This window comes from Malus domestica, chromosome 12, assembly GCF_042453785.1.
Source record: "Malus domestica chromosome 12, GDT2T_hap1".
In the NCBI taxonomy this organism is placed as follows: Eukaryota; Viridiplantae; Streptophyta; class Magnoliopsida; order Rosales; family Rosaceae; genus Malus; species Malus domestica.
The window spans coordinates 26,096,849-26,114,045 of NC_091672.1; the positions used below are offsets into that span (position 1 = coordinate 26,096,849).

The window sequence follows — 17,197 nt, forward strand, 5'->3', positions numbered from 1 at the left end:
GTGGGGCCTTAGGTGTAGGCCTTAAGGCTCACAATCAAGATTAACTTTGTCGTGCTCAGGCGTGCCACTGCCATCTTCAGTATGGCAGATGTTGAATGGGTGTTAAGCTTTGATTGAATATGTATACGCCCGAGAAACCAAGTTAGATATAACAGGTGCCTTTGTGGGGCCTTAGGTATAGGCCTTGAGGCTTCCTGTCAAACTAAACCAGCGCTTGGATGTATCATATTTGGTCTTTTATGGTTGCCAGAGTCTTATCACTATTATACCTTTGATTATCTGAATCCAAGAGGTAGGACGAACCCAAATGAGTGCCTTTGTAGGGCCTTAGGTATAGGCCTTGAGGCTTCCCATCAGAGTTAATCCTTATACTCGGACCAACTAGACCGCAACATGAAATGAAGCTAAATAGATGCCTTCGTGGGGCCTTAGGTGTAGGCCTTGAGGCTTTCTATCAGAATTCACTCCATGCTTAAGCCTTTTCTATGAATCAAGATATAATAGCAACAAAACGGAGAAATAGATTGATTACTTGCGCCCCAAGTAACTTCGGACTTCTCGCTTATCAAGGATTGTCGTGGATGAGTTGAGTCCACATAGAGTTCTTTTTTATGCCTTGAGGCCAAGGACTTTTAAGCTGATCTTTAAATTACATGCCCACCGGGCTTAAGACTTAGATCTGATTTGAACTCTGACGCGATTCAGATCGGATTCAAGTGCTGAAGACTCATTTTCATTATGACTTTGCTAGAAATAACTTGTATATAACTGGGAATATATAACATGTTATTGTGCTTTTAAAAGAAAGAAAAGACAAAGACAGAGCAAAGATAGTCGGGTAAGTTTGAACCTTATCGGCCAAGGCTGAACTTCTTACAAAATCTATCTTTGTGGCTCTGTCAGAGGTCTGAAAGCTTTTAGAGGGGTTGACGGGGGAGAAGAGGATACAAAATGAATCGATACCACCATGAACAAGGTAGCAGAGCTATTACAAGGGTTTGGGAAGGTTTATCCCGAATGGGATGAAGGCTTGTGCTGACTACAACTTCGTTGAAGGCAAATCTGGCTTGAGCAGAGTTTTGGCTTTTGTTTGTTTGTTTGAGTGTCCCTAATTCTGTCTTCTCTTCCTCCTTTTATAGACGACTTCAGCTTGGGTTCCTGTAGCAATAGCGGTGCCCGAATGCGGTTTGGTGATGACTCACTAGCTTTTTTACATGAATGCCACCAATAAAGTACTTTATTGGGCTGTGTAGTGACTGAATAGCCTACCCCCTGTGGTCTTTGAGCAGGTAAGCAGGTGGCCTTTGTAACTTGTGCCCAGCCGAAAGCCTCTTTCCTGCCTCCTAAGTTTTCCTCTGGGCCTTGGGTTTGGGCCGACTTTCTCTCTGGCCCAAAGTTCAGATTTTATCCCAAACATATTCAATCTCTTATGTCAGTACGAAAACTTTTCAATGGCACCACAATAAAGAACTGAGGAACAAATAATCAAAAATTGGTTTCTGAATATTAGTTACCTTTGCTTTATAATTTTCTTTCCCTCAATTAGTATAACTCGATTAGTATATGTTACTCACATGTATATATGAAATTATCATGTTTAAACCATATACCCTCTCTTCTAATAACCAAGTTCAAACCATAAATATCAACACCGATTGCTTTGATAAATGACTTCATCGAGCTTGCTGAGTTGACGCGCTTCATCAGTCTTCCAGTGCAAGATCAGCAAAATTTCAGAGTTCAAACCATATATATCAACACCGATTGCTTTGATAAATGACTTCATCGAGCTTGCTGAGTTGACGCGCTTCATCAGTCTTCCAGTGCAAGATCAGAACAAAATTTCAGATATACATACATACATACATACATACATACATACATACATGCATGCTTATAAAATCAACAACGACATTTGAAGAAAGTGGTTGTATTTATCACTATATCAATTAACCAAAACTATGAGCATGAAAACAAAGAAAAAAAAACCTAAAACATGCCGTGGTTTTCTAGTCATGGCTAGTTCGATATAGTTATGAACCAACTATTCATATCGTTACAAAATTGAATAAAGAAAGATTTGAAGTACAGGGTATTTACTTCGAAACTCAAATAATTTGGATACAATTAACACGATCAATAATTATAACAGAAGGTATAATCGTTAATTATTAATATGCCAAAATCCATGTATTATCGTACATGCGATCACATGATATATGACTATATAATGACATCAAGAATTACCACTCCAATCAAGAATTATTGACATATTGATCAGCTTTCTTGCTTATTAGCCTAAACTTTTATTGTTTTAATCATATAATCAAGGGCTCTGATACCACTTGTCAAGTTTAAATGGTTATATAATTAAAACACAAACAAAGGAGTGGCTAACCTGATCGAAGTGGCAACCATGGAAGACGAACATGAGAAGATGAGTAGCAATACCGAAATCTTCTACAAACACCTAGCTAGATACAACTACTTTATGGGAAGTGTTTTGTTGTGTGTCTAGGATTTGCATGGACCTTAGTATTTATATTGGTTAAGGTATTAGGGTTTCCATCCACAAAGGAATCCCAAATCCCACTTTCTTAGCCTACCAGTTAGGTATCATAAACACATATTTATCAAGGATTCAAACCTTATTTGGATTCCAAGACACACATTCATAAGGCTGATATAAAGAGATCAAATCACAATCTTAGCATTACTCTCTATTACTTCATTCCTATTACAGTGTAGACCATTTAAAGATTTATTTATATTGGATTAAAACCAACATGTATTTCGTTTCTGTTAATAAATCGTATTGAATGTTATCAGATCTCTACGTATTAGAGAATTGATTTGATTAAGAATTGTCATTGCATTGTATATGAAAAGGGTATACGAAAAGCATAATTAAGCTTCCATTAAACATTTAACAAGAAGAATAGAAAAGATTGCTTGTAGTTTTCTTTATTCTTTCAATAATTAACTATGTTTACACGATTTTATAGACTGAGAAACCAACAAGTTTCTTCACATAAACTGAAGATACATACGATTTTCCTAAATTCAATTTACTACAAGGAGTACCCTAGCTACTAAGTACGTACTAATCATCAAAGCTCAAAGCTCAAAATCCTTATTGCAAAACTTTATTATCAAATTAACTCGCCTATTATCCTCGAAAACACATCGTCATCACCATCATACTGATCAATGCTTGATGAAAACCCGCTCACGGGCCCAGAGGACTTGAATGCCATCAGATCATCTGGCGACACGAGATAATCACTCGGTAGCCAATGGTTGTCGTGGCTTGTCAGCGTATGATCACTTGCTGCCTTGACAATCAGTTCTTCTTTAACTGATGATGAAGCAAAGGATGCGAAAAATGGGTCCTCTTGTTTGTTTGTCAAACAATTGGCGTTGTCAAAACTAATGAACATTGAAGAATCTCTAAGATTTGTGCAATCCAATACCAGGTCAGAAGTTTTGAAGTAGTCTCTGCACGTGTGGGTGCCATAATATGTGGTTCGTAACACTGATGGATGATCTTGAACTTGTTGAACATGCTTGGTTGCTTTGCACCCTTGGTCGAATTTGTAAGTGCATCTAAAGTAGTTCCTGCATACACATAACATAACTATGGTCAACTTCATTTCTTGTAATTATTACCATTGTAACTATTGAAATTTGTTTCTATTTTACAAGGTAAATCGTATATATGTATGTACCTAGGATGCTTCGCATTGTGGATAACTTTATGTCCATACTTTCTCCATGCATGACCATCGTCAATCAAACCAGGAGTATCTCTAGTCCAAGAGTGTGTAGTCTTTCTGCAAAGAATCAACAAGTTGCAACTCTTTATTAGAACTTTTAAATCAATAAATTGGGCAGAATTCTCATCTATTTTTTTGATAAAATGTACGGTTAACGTTAACTGGTAATGCTGGCATTATGCTGCCATGGTAAGAAGGATAGGAATGGATATTTAGATCATTAAATACAAGGAACAACTGAAGCATCCAAATTTTGTTAGAATATAGCATAACATGAACATATAAGAGCAAATGGTAGTCTTCACTCTTTTGTCTCAATAGAAATTTCTATGCATTATTGAATAGAAAAATACAATTATATTCATCCACAAGAATCTAACCGTTGTTATGAGAAAATTAATTATAATTCTAGTTGTTCACACATCCACATAAATCTAACAACTGTTATGAACAAATTAATTACAGTTATTCTTATCACGGGTGGGTCATTAGTTCTCAAAGAGACTATTTAGTATTGTAGGTATTATACATAAATGTTTGAAATTGAACAATCAGGTAATCATACATGGAAAGATCCTTTTACTGGAAAAAAAATTCATTTTAAACAATATGTTAATTATGCAGATGTTGATGATCATATTACCTAGGTAGTAATTAATTAGAGAAATATAACTAATTACCTTCTCTTGTAAGAACCTCTACCATCCTTGAAGGTTGAAGTGCTCTTACAACTGATCTCCTCCTCAGTATAATCTTCAGACTTAATAGTAGCTGCATGATCATGATTAGCATCCCAAGATGATAAATCAGCACCACCACCACTAACAACACTACCACCGTCACTAACACCACCACCACCACCACCACCACCACTAACAACACTACCACCGTCACTAACACCACCACCACCACCACTAACACCACTACTATTTCCTTGAATCTGGTCAGAAACAAACTCCTGATCAGACTCCTTCCCATTTAAAATCAAAAGGGTATTAACAAAACCTTCAGCCGATCCCTCATCATCACCGTTAACAACTGACCTGTTATCGTAAGCCGTACTAAGTTGACTTGCCAGTTCACGGCCTTGGATCAACTCCTCCATAACCCTCTCCCTATTTGAGAGCACACTGTCCGACCACGACCACTCCATTAATCCTAATCTCCTGCTTAACTAACTACTATAGCGATTAAAAGTTAATTAATCTCTCTTGTTTATGTGAGGGATTATGGTTTTGTTAGCTGTAGCCAAAGTGTTGGATGGGAGGTATCCTTTTATATCCGTCAAAAAACTCCTCTGACATTGCAATTAATCTTAAATTGATGTATGAAATAGCAATATTAAAAGATGAGGTATGAATTACTATGTGACCCAAAGTTGAGATGATAAAATGTAATTTACTATATGCCACAATTTTATTTGTTACTAATGTGGCCTATTGAATTTAAATGTTAAATCTTTTTCCTTTTCAATGAATGGAGAAATTTTTTAGTGTGCCGAATAGTATATCAAGTGTCAAAATATAAATGAATGAAATTTTTTTTTTTTTAAGTTTTCAACTAATTGTATTATCACTTGGTTTATCGAGCCGTATTCCCGGCACATTAAAAAATTTCTCTAATAAATGTGTTAAATATTTATTTTATTAAGATAGTGGGCCTCATAATTACATTATTTATTAAAAAAATAATCAAAATTGGTGTAATTTTCATTCTATTGGTTGTCAATATGATCCATGTATTAATAAAAAAATTAAAGCCATTTGACTCTATCTTTGTTTGTTGTAAAAAAGACAGATAAAAAATAAGAAATTAAATTACTCAGCTACTACGTCATGGACGACATCTTTTTTTACAACACTTTAATGTGTTTTATTTCTAGTTAGTATATTTGACATCTGCTTAGATTTGACATCTCCTTGTAAGATGAGCTCATGTTGAAGGAAGGAGAAGTGAAAGTCCAGTAATTCGACACCATCCCCGCCATTAAGGTCTATCTTTTCTACCAATCGCTAGATTAGCCCTCGACATAATTCTATATTTGGTTGACTGTTCCACACGCGGTTGTTCTATACTTGTTGCGATAGTACGATATGTTTTACGACGTCATTGATGAGGTAACCCTAGTGTCGTCAGCCACGTGTTCTAATTAATTTTATTTTTTTATAATATTAGCTAACCAACAAAACAAATTCACTAGTTGTTGGGCCATCTATATTATCTTATTATCCTCATTCTGAAATTATACTCTCTTGCCCTTTGGGCGAATTACGATTGCATCCTTTAGAATTGTGCTCTTGGAGCGTTTGAGAGGTGGAGACTTTAGTTATATATGGCAAAGAGAGTTGCATTAGGGTTGTTAATACGATGACACTAAGGTGGTAGTTTACATCTTCAACGTGGCTGTAAAATCTCGTATATTACGTAATATAATATATATGTGTGTGTATTTCTCTTATTATTCAGATTTACTATTTCATTTTCGTATCGCTTGGAATTATTGACCTATCACCCTTATACCCATTAGGAAACCATGTTTTTACATCTTATCTTAGTTAGATTTTTGACGTGGCATATTCCGGAGCAACTGATTAAAATAGCGTTAGTAGTTGTTAAACCCATGGAGGTACGGAAATTATTATTTGCGTGCAACAGTACCAGGTGTTTGGTTTATTAGAGTGAGTAAACACTTTGATGCCACGACTATCATATATGCTGGTGACTTATCTTCTTCTTATTGTACTTTCAAAAGACAGAGCCCCTAAGTAACTCAGTAGCTTCAGTTTCAACCAATTAGAGTCTTTGGGGTGCCGACTATTTGAGACCATAAATAGGAGCATGTCCCATTGTTTTACAACAGAGAAAATAACGAGGAGCATACAGTGCATGCAGTAAGAGTTCACGTAGAGATTATATATACTTATATACATAGAGAGAGCGGAGAGAAAGTATTTGGTTGTCTCGGTGGGTTTCGGTAGATAACTTGTCTTGCTGAGGTTCTAGCTATCGATCGAGGTGAGTGGTTTATGTAATGTTTTCAAAATATTCTTATTTTCCTATAAATGTGAAAACCATGAGCTATCATGGGTTTTGATCTATTTCCAAATATCTCTCTATTTCAAGTCAAGCATGTTGGATTTGTTGAAATGTTTTCGGAGTTATTATATATGGTGATATGTGGATAATTGGAAATGCTTATGGAGCATAAGAACTTTAGTGTTGGGCTATCCTAGGGATAAACGTATGTGGCACATGGTGACGTTAGGGCAGAATGACCAATTTAGGGGTCACGTGGTGCGCTACATATTATGAAGTATAACCAACATGTGAAGGGATGATGCGATGTGGAATTATGTCACTAAAGCTTTGATATTATTCTCATATTTTCTAGACTGTGTAAAACGACATCGGTTGATTGGCATATTACATATTTTACTAACTGGGCAACGATGGTTGTTGCTCACTCCACCCTTTTATTTTATAGATGAGTTATTTGGCAAGACAAGGACTAGACGAGCTAAGGTTATGTCATAAGAGCAAGATTTAAGAGTTTTATTATTTTTTGTCCACACAGCCATGTTTGTCTGCTACGCTTTTAATGGTGAGATGCCTTGATTTCTCCATCAACCCACAATAGACACATACACAACGAGCACAGATATCTCAACCGCTTCTATCTTGACCAAGGAGTCAGGAGACTGATGAAATTTTGAACCAAGCGCTTCTAGGAAGAAGGTCGACCACCCCAGAGCCCAACTTCAAACATTTTACATAACACCCGATAATTATTTTTAGGGTCCAACCGACTGTTACAACTCCATGCCCAAGAAAGAACCTTTCAGCAAGGAGTTGGGAAACTTGTTAACACATGGTCTTTTTGGGACTTTTCGACCCCTAAAATAGTGCAGGCAGGCCTAAGAAAGACCTAGTAATGGCCCAAAGGCAATCCAAAGAAGGAAAAGATGACCAAGGGAATTAGGGAGATAGCTCTGAGTGTTGTGGACATCCGCTCGACGGTTGGGTCTAACTATTAGCTAAGGGGACGAGCACCTTTTCATAAAGTAATGTCCGACCACTGAAGGCAAGTTGGGAGACCGACAACTTTATAGCATGAAGTCCCGAAGACAGGTCCACTCTGACACCAATCTAGAGCACATGTTGGTCATCAACAAGGATAAAAGAATTTAAGGGACATAAAGGATGTCAGACCAAGCACTCGGGATGATTTTTGTTGACTTAAAGACCAAGTAAGGCGCTCAGTACATGTTGGCCCAGGAAACCATGCAATTAGACCTAGGTAGATGTCATTTCGTCCCCATGTGTCGACTGAAGAATGATGGAGTAGCTAGTAAGATTATTGTGAGGCCAAATCTACTTTCTCACCCCCTTAATGTAGATAATATCATTTGTTAAAATAAAATAAAATTAAAAAAAAAAACCGTATTAGAAGCATGAGTGTCTACTTTTTATTTGACTTTAATACATTTCATGTCCCCTGCCCTAAATCATCCAACAAACTTCCTATTTCTACTTTAGTACGACGAAGATACTTTAGTACGACAGAGATAATCAAACAGCCATGGTTGGTTGATATGATTTTGATGGGCCAATGGACTCATATGATGATCACGATCACTTGTTGGTATTTTTTCCTTGATGATCAAATCTTCTTCAAATGATATGAAGGATGAGAAGAAAAAAAAAAAAAAAGGTGCTCTTGTTTGTTTGAGACATTGATAGTGTCGTCAATCCTTATGATCTTTGACGACTAGCCAGGAGTGGTAGCATTATGGATGAATTTTTGCCCACACTCTCTCCATGCATGACCGTCGTCGGTCAGAGCAGCAGCATTTCTTGTCCAAAAGTAGGAAGTCTTCCTGCAATTGATTGACAATTGTAACCTTGATTTGTTTAGAAATTAATTTCAAATTCATTCATCATTCATTTGAGCAAAATACCCACGTTCCAGTAGAAAATTCAAGGCCTTCATGACGTAATCAAGTGACACATTTCTATCAACGTCATTAGGGTTCTCATGCGTCGTCAATCGTCATCGACCACCTAGAATTTTTTTTTTTAATTGGAAAATTTTCCTGCTAATTTCATGGAAATTCATTCATAAAAAGCCCAAATTGGGAGAGATGCACCTCAGCGGGAAACCAATATTATTTAGTTCAACTCTGGAAATTCGAATGCACGAAATCAACATAGTGAAAAATAGGTCATGCGATGTGGTATAATGTGTTCTCCCTAATATTGTATAAAAAATATATTTTAAAAGAAAAAGTAATATTGCCAGTAGACATATTTAATTGTATTAGAAAAGAATCATTATACAATGCTAGAATACCAAGTTTACATGACTAAATTATGTTTTAGGATATTAAATTAATTAGTAATCAATCAAAGTGCTTTTTTTAAGAGAAACATCGACAGTACGAGATAAATTTTGTTGAATCAGAAAAAAAAAAAAAACAATTACATCTTGTCAAGGAAGACAAAGTAATTCAAAACGGAGGAATTTATATAACACAGACTTGATAAGCAAAGCCGCATTTCACAAATAGATGTTAATAGTTTTCCAAGTGGGAATTACACATATTGGGGAGTTTTGATCTAGATAGTCTGCCCCTGGCTTGTAGTCTATTTTTAATGAGCAGCCAACCAGAATATTGATAATAGGGGTTTAAGAAACTTAGCTTTAGATAATCTATAAGTACATTTGTAATTTGTTAACGTTTATGTGGATAAGTTTGCAAATTATGGGTATTTCATCGGTTGTAAGAATAAGGTTGCGACATGTATTTGGAGGAAAGTTCAAATTTTGTCGGGGCCTGCATGGCAAACTCCCGCAGCTATAACCCCGTCTCCCTTCTACTTTTTCCTTCTTTCATTTTAAATATAAATGTTGTTCTTAATGAAGACTAATAACAAAATTGCTCTCAAACTTCAAAGTGTCTCATTGTCCTCTTTGCTTTTTTAATTTCCTCTCTGACTATGAAACTTTACTCTTTCATACTCTCTTCGTCACTTATTATATGACTCTAGCACATGTTCGCCGGTCTATCATCCTTAACCCTATAGGAGTTAGTACAAATGATTTTTAAATTATTGATGTCACTACTAGCTAGATAGATAGAAATAAGTGATTGAAAAACTCTAAATTAAAAGTAGTTTGAATTATCACAAAGGAAAAAAAATAATCTTGAATAACATGCTCCGTTTGTCAACAATTCATGCTTCCGTGCCCAGTAGTTTGAATTATCACAAAGGAAAAAAAAAATCTTGAATAACATGCTCCGTTTGTCAACAATTCCTGCTTCCGTGCCCATCAACAAGTACTGCTGTATCTCACAATTTATATGGTTACAAATTGCCCCAAAACAAAAAGTGTGGTTTTATGCAACGGTTTCAAGAGAGGAATTTCTATAATAGAAATTCAACTTTCAGACGAGCAAAGCTCAAACGGGTTTGTTGGAAGGCTCAAAGTACTTTCAATATTCTTTTACTATGGTCTCGTTTGGAATGAATTGGATTGGAATGAATTGTATATTATTTTTAAAGAATGCGTAAATAAACACATGAGAAAGTAAGAATTATGATAATTCTAATATTGCTACACAAATTAGAAAATTTTCAGTACACATTTCATGCAAGTAATCATGCTTCGTATATGAAAACAAAGTGGAAGTAGGAAGCATGGTTATACTTAAATATATTTAGCAGAAGGGGCATTTTGATATAAGCACATCATTTTTTAATTATATATTAAGACTAAATAGTTGTTGCTTTTAAAGATTTGATAAAGAGTAATATTACATTTACCATCTATTTGTACAATCACTTGTATCATCTGGTCCATGTCTCTAATATGTTGGCGTACTGACCTTCTAGATATTTATTTTAAATTTATTCTTCATTACAACCTGCAAAATATTAATTTTGAAATTCTCAAGTTGTTGGGAAAATGGGACATCAAGTACTACATCTCATCCCATCCTTAAAACTAATTTTGTCTTTTTATTGGTCCAAATATAATTTCATTTGAGACACAAAGCTTTCATACGTGGTTTTACTCAGCCAATGTTTTTTCAGAGCCGCCCCCATACTAACCTGCTCTGTTTGTATTTGTGGCATATTCATAGAATTTTATGTTTATGATCGAATTCATTTATATTATCAATCACTATGCAAATATCGTCTCAACGAAAAATCAATTAAAATTAAGATCGTTTAATCAATCAATTGTAACAAATACATAAAAGGTTCATAATGTTTTTACCGAAATCGTTAATTTATTTTTACACTTACCATCTATTTATACCAGGTCCATCTCTCTAATATGTTGGCATACTGACCTTCTGGATATTTATTTTAAATTTATTCTTCATTGCAACTAGCAAAATATTAATTTAGAAATTCTCAAGTTGTTGGGAAAATGGGACATCAAGTACTATATCTTATCCCAACCTTAAACTAATTTTGTCTTTTTATTGGTCCAAATAATTTCATTTGAGACACAAAGCTTTCATACGTGGATTTACTCGGCCGACGTTTTTGCAGAGCCGCCCCATCCCTAACCTCCCCTGTTTGTAGCAAAAATATACATTGCGACCTATTCACAAAATTCGCGCTTATAATCGATTCCATTTATATTATCAATCACTATGCAAAAATCGTCTCAACGAAAAATCAATTAAAACTAAAATCGTTTAATTAATCAATTGTAGCAAATAGATAGAAGATTTATAATGTTTTTACCGAATTCGTCCATTTGTTTTTATACCGTTTTCTATGATTAAACGATCTTAATTTCAATTAATTTTTTTATAGAAATGATCTTTATATAGTGATTTATAATAAAATCAGTTCCAAATCATAAACACAAAGTTTCGTAAATAAGCCTATTGGAAAAATTAGGGTCTAATCGCTACATTAAATCACATAAAAATTTAAGAAATAATTCATGCAATTATATATCAAAATTAATGCATGTCAATGAGTAACCAATGTTAAATGAACATGATATAATGGATTAGAAAAACCTAGAAAATACGGTCGAGGCAAGTATTGGATACTTTGTCCTTAAGACAAGATTACACCCCACTACGGTGCTCATGGTTGATCGGCTCATGTCCCACAAGATATAATGACCCCGTCCTTTTAATAGTAGCACTCCAAATCACAAGGCTCCATGAACCACGATTGTGTTAAAAACTGTCTCATATGGACTCAATAAGACTCTAATATATAGTGCACTATAGGTTTATGTAAAACAATGAAAAATTATTTTGTAATTATAGGGGGCTTCCCTATTTATAGAATGTGAAATATCTCTTTAGAAAGCATATGATTATTCATGAAGAGTCAAAAGTTGCAACTCTTCATTTGAGTAGACACATCTTTCTACCAAAAGGCTCAACTTCTAATTTCCATTCAATTAATAAATTTAATATAATATTATTATTATTAAATTTTCCAACAAAGCCAATAAATAATTTAAAGAGAAGTTCCTCCTCAATCCTTAACCAACCAAGCAACTGCATGCCCACCTCATTTATGGGCTCTGAATCTTGTTATTGATATGAGTTTGCGGTTACTATAATATTTTTCTCCTTTTTTTTCCTTCTTTTTTTTTTTTTGCATGTTTTCTATGGGGTAATTAATTAGTATGATCTCTTCTTGCTAAATTTGGTGAATGAGAGAGTGCAAATCACTCTACCCTTTTGATTAAGACAGCTCTTTACCAGGGCTTTTAAGCCCTTTTTCTTTTATCTTTCTAGCAAAAACCCAACATGGTTAATCATCAAAATTATTGCAAAACTACTAATGATTGTCACTCAGTACTACGGTCTTGTGGTATTCCTCTTCACTTAGAAGTAAGAGGTCTTAGGTTCGAATCTCGTGGATGACGAATTCGATACAAAATTAGGTTGCCCATTGTGTAGTTTAGCCGAACTCCCATTTCCCTTAGTCTAAAAATATCGATGTACTAAAAAAAACAACTAATGGTTAGAACAATTACTGGTTCAAACTTTAAAAAATATGGAAATCTTTTGATAAAAGTGATTTTGGGAATGAAGAAAATAGACAGTAGGGTTAGGAAAATTTTCGCAAGCACTATTTGACACGAACATTGTTCTCCCATCAGTTTCACAGAACCTTAACTAATCAAAGTTTCTAATCCAAAACTTGGAAATGACATCCCATCGTTTTTTCTGTAGCATAATATGATTGCTGAAGATTGGTGGGCTTCTCTTTCCTTCTTTTTATCCTTTTGTTTGTCGAAGGCGACCTCCTCTTATTTCTGCTTGAGGCACAAAAACAATAGCTCAGCAAACAAAGCAGATAAAAAGATATTTGGACCCAGCCAATAAAAAGTGAAGGGTTATATATATTTTAGACCAATGTATTGCACCAAGATAATATTATATTAAAAAACATACTAGCTCGGTGCTTTTTCTCTTCCTACCTGTCCCATTGAGAACAAACAAAACCCTAGTTTCCTTCTTTTCCTTTCTGATTTTTTGCCTAATTCTATTCAAGGTATAAAATATCGATGATATCGAAAATATCAGTAATTCAAAAACACGGAAATTTCGATGGAAATATCGGGATATTATCGATATCGATAAAAATTGAATAAAAACCACGGAAATTGTAAGAAAAACTTGGAAATTTTTATTGAAACTTTGCAGGATGTTTATTTAGTCAATTATCTATTAGTTTATCACAAAAAATTGGAAGGAAATGCATTGCATGATAGATATAACTGATTTAAGTTGATTATATAGCGAGCTGGCAAACATTGTAAATGTAGAAAATATGTAGTAATTAATGAAAGAAGTTTAAACACACCATAATCATTTATATATAATGAATTAGTACAATATTTTACACTTTATACATTACATGGTAAGATACATGAGTGACTTAGCAAGGTCTAAAATATCGATGATATCGGAAATATCGGTAGTCCAAAAAAATATCGGTAGTCCAAAAACACGGAAATTTCGATAGAAATATCAGGATATTATGGATATTTTAGACCATGATTCTATTCTTTTATAGACCATATATGTTAGTTTAATGATCATGTAGTCCCAAAGATAACTTTGTCTTATGTTTCTGTTTTTTTATATATTAGAAAATTTCAGTTGTGTTTTCTTATACACATTAAATTGGAATCATGTTTTTGCATGAATAATGTCGGATAGAATTCTCCAACTTTTGCGTCTTTCTATGGTACTTTCGTATGTTGGTAATATGGAAAGTAATCTAACACTTGCACATGTGACTTGAGTCGTAGTTCTGAAATTTGGGTGGTTTTTAGTTTTTTATCAAAGTCCTTGACATTCATGTAATAATGTATTTCTATGTAGATTATTATATTTTTAAATTAAAAATAAAATTTGTAGTTATTTATATTAATGAGATTTTAAATAAAACCTATAATTTATAGGATTAAAAATATTAAAGATGAATTATACTCTTATAGTGTGTGTGTGTGTGATCAAAACTTACCAAAAAATAACGTGATTGCATTCCTTGAGTTGTACAAAGAGAGCAGCCCAAAAGCAATAAACCATAAGTGTAGGGAGAACTATATGAGTTCTGCATCTACCATGAAAAGGTAATATCAATAAGAATTCCTTTAACAACTATAACAATCAGACGAATGCATAGAAAGAAATGGAATCCCATATGAGAAGCGATTGAAATTTGGGAGAAAAGAGGGTGACTTACCAAAAGGGGCTCATACCACTTTTTCTGTCACTCTAATTTTCGGATGAAAACGCTAGTTAAGTAATGGGAAGAAGTAGATCAATAGTTGACAAACAAAAAGCAGGTAATCAAGAATTTATTAAAGTCCTTAACAAACATTATAATCTTAAGTAGCATTTGTAAAACTCCAAGTACCTGGACGAAAACAATCAAGCAATAGGCTACCATTTTCTTATATCAAGCAACAGGTTATCTGTTTTCAAATATCAAGTTCAAGATAGATCAAGTACCTAGATAAACAAGGACGTGAAGCTTGATATTATAATTTCCCAAATCAATGTAAGACAAAAGAATTGGTTGTTGCGATATGGTATACTAACAAATTCAAAACATTTCATACAAATTCAAAAAAAATATTTCTTTACAATCTCTTGTTCATCTGCTTCATTATCATTCTTTATGACACAAAAATTTCTCCATCGTTATCAAAGTTATTCTCAATTAAATGAAAACCAGCAAATAGAACTCACAAAACATCCCTTCCATCACATAACACCATTAAACCCCCAAAATTATTTGACATACTTACCTTTGTGGACAACCATGTTCAAACATTGAAATAGAAATTCACTTAACAGTAATAAGCAACAGTTCCTAAATTCCAGATTCCTAACCCTAAAATTGATTTCCCTGAAATCCCCAATTTACGAAGTTCCTAACCCTAAAACTTAACTCAAAACTCAATCCCATACTCAAATTAGACCTGAAATTAGGGAATATTATAGCTTAATTCCCGCATTAGAAAGAGAAGAAAAAAATATACAATTGAAATTACCCACATGAATACCTTATTACTGACGGTTGTCTTCGGGAAAGGCTTGCGACGGAAGGGAGATCGACGAGGACGGTAGTTGTGCAGTACGAGCAAAAAGAGAGATTTTTAGAATTGAGTGAGAGAGAGAGTGAAGATCGAAGAAGGGTGAGAGAAAAGGACGCCAAGGAGAGGGAAGACTTAAAAAGAACCAGGGTTGGAGAGCGTATTTGGGTTGAGACGGCGGATGGGTGGAAGTGGAATTTGAAAAAGGAATTGGGAATTGCGAAATTAGTGAGAACCCAACAAAGATGAAGATGGAGACGGAGGCCGAGATGAGAGGAGAGCGAGGGGGAGTGGAGGGAATCGGGAGCGGCTTGCGCAGAGACCGGCTAGCGGGATTTTGGGAAAGAAAGAGCAGAGAATGGTTGTTGCTTGTCGCGCCAAGTTGTTTTTCTATTTTTATTTTTATTTTTATTTTTCAAGGATTTTGCGCGACCACTTTTATTGTTCGTCGTGCAAACAATTTTTGCGTGACCACTTCTTCGTGGCGCAAAGTTTTTATTTTTTATTTATTTGAATTTTCAACTTTGTGCAACGACTTATAGATTTTCATCGCGCAAAGACACTTTGAGCGACAACTTCAATTTCTTTGCGCAAACAGATTTTTCTACTAGTGTATTAAACTTGACATGGATACATTCCTAAATCAACAAAATAGAATGTACCCATATAAATTTTAAAAAATGGATTAGATAAAATATTGAACGAAATTTTATATAAAAAAAAATGGGCACATCTTATACTATAAAAAGGGTACATTTTTAACAAATTGGTATATTTAAGAATGGATACATATAAGATTAAAAAATTGAAATTTTTTTATAAAAATTTAATGCGTACAAACTTATTCTAATTTTATTTTTTATCTTCGGAAAATGTTTGAATTGAAAATTAATTAGGAGTTTAATAAGGGTGTGAGTATTAAAACTCTAAATCAATTACTATTTTTTTTATAAAAATTATGTAACTGATAAGGTCCTAGTCAATGAACATTAGAAACTAGAAATCAGATACTAATTTTTCCTTTCTTTTTTAATTTCCCTGAGGTCTAAAATTTCTAAGAGCTATTTGTTTAAGAATTTGATTGCCAAGGAGAAACCATTCTTATAAATAGACTTGGGTGTGGCTTCGATAATACAAGTATTTTAATCATTTAATCTTTTATTTTCATTCACAACCATTTATTTTATGTATTGTTGAATAATACAAATCATTTGAAGTAAAATGACTTGGAAAACAGTAGTCTTTTTCCTTCTCATGCACTCTATGTATTTTTGGATGTATTCGTCTAGCGATACAAAATTTCAAATTGCTCATGTGCCGCCCAGCTACTACATACCTAGTGTTCCATGTCCCTTTACCGCAGACAATATTCTCATACATATGTCTGAGTTCCAATACAGAAAGAGATTCATGCCAGAAGTACTCATTGGATCATTCTTCTTTCCTGCCAGAAGTACTCTTCGGATCATGCCTTTTAAATTTATATGTTCATCACTTCTTTATTGACATAAACATATATATAATTGTTGAGAATGAGTTCTACATTGATAGGATGTGGGATTTTGCATGGGCTTATAAGTAAATTAGGCTACTCCCCATATTACCAATTAATTTTATGATGGAATCTCAACTTTCTTCATAGTATCAGAGCAGATTGTTTCACATGTGAAGCTAAACGGTCACATACGCTTTAAATACGTGCTATCATAATCATATATTTACACAATATCAACAGTAAGTTTGATAAATTCTATAAGAGAATCCATTCTATCTCCAATCTCCTGCAGTCAGAAGTACATCAAACTATATTCGAATTCTT

General features: G+C 34.1%; 1 protein-coding gene and 1 long non-coding RNA gene across 4 annotated transcripts; both read right to left on the reverse strand.

The window, feature by feature from the left end:
- Positions 1 to 3,098: 3,098 nt before the first annotated feature.
- On the reverse strand, positions 3,099 to 5,003 carry LOC103423637 (probable WRKY transcription factor 38). Its single transcript, XM_008361726.3, has 3 exons — positions 4,457 to 5,003; positions 3,729 to 3,833; positions 3,099 to 3,618 (listed from the first exon to the last, which is right to left on the reverse strand). The coding sequence occupies exons 1-3, from the start codon at positions 4,927 to 4,929 to the stop codon at positions 3,153 to 3,155; spliced, it is 1,044 nt and encodes a 347-aa protein (XP_008359948.2). The 5' UTR covers positions 4,930 to 5,003; the 3' UTR covers positions 3,099 to 3,152.
- Positions 5,004 to 12,804: 7,801 nt separating this feature from the next.
- On the reverse strand, positions 12,805 to 15,738 carry LOC114819960 (uncharacterized). 3 transcript variants are annotated; one of them, XR_011574211.1, is made up of 3 exons: positions 15,349 to 15,738; positions 14,301 to 14,396; positions 12,805 to 13,083 (listed from the first exon to the last, which is right to left on the reverse strand). It is a non-coding gene; the product is annotated as an uncharacterized lncRNA (long non-coding RNA). The 3 variants fall into 3 exon arrangements; XR_011574212.1 differs by lacking the exon at positions 15,349 to 15,738 and adding an exon at positions 14,523 to 15,131; XR_003767315.2 differs by lacking the exon at positions 15,349 to 15,738 and having other exon boundaries at positions 14,301 to 14,441.
- Between the last annotated feature and the right edge of the window lie 1,459 nt (positions 15,739 to 17,197).

What these genes read in the sequence shown, in the direction of transcription:
- LOC103423637 (XM_008361726.3), bottom strand. Translation starts at nt 4,929, where the DNA reads ATGGAGTGGTCGTGGTCGGACAGTGTGCTCTCAAATAGGGAGAGGGTT. An exon ending in AGAGGTTCTTACAAGAGAAG is followed by an intron (nt 3,834 to 4,456) that starts GTAATTAGTTAT and finishes GATTCTTTGCAG; the next exon opens with AAAGACTACACACTCTTGGA. An exon ending in CACAATGCGAAGCATCCTAG is followed by an intron (nt 3,619 to 3,728) that starts GTACATACATAT and finishes ATGTGTATGCAG; the next exon opens with GAACTACTTTAGATGCACTT.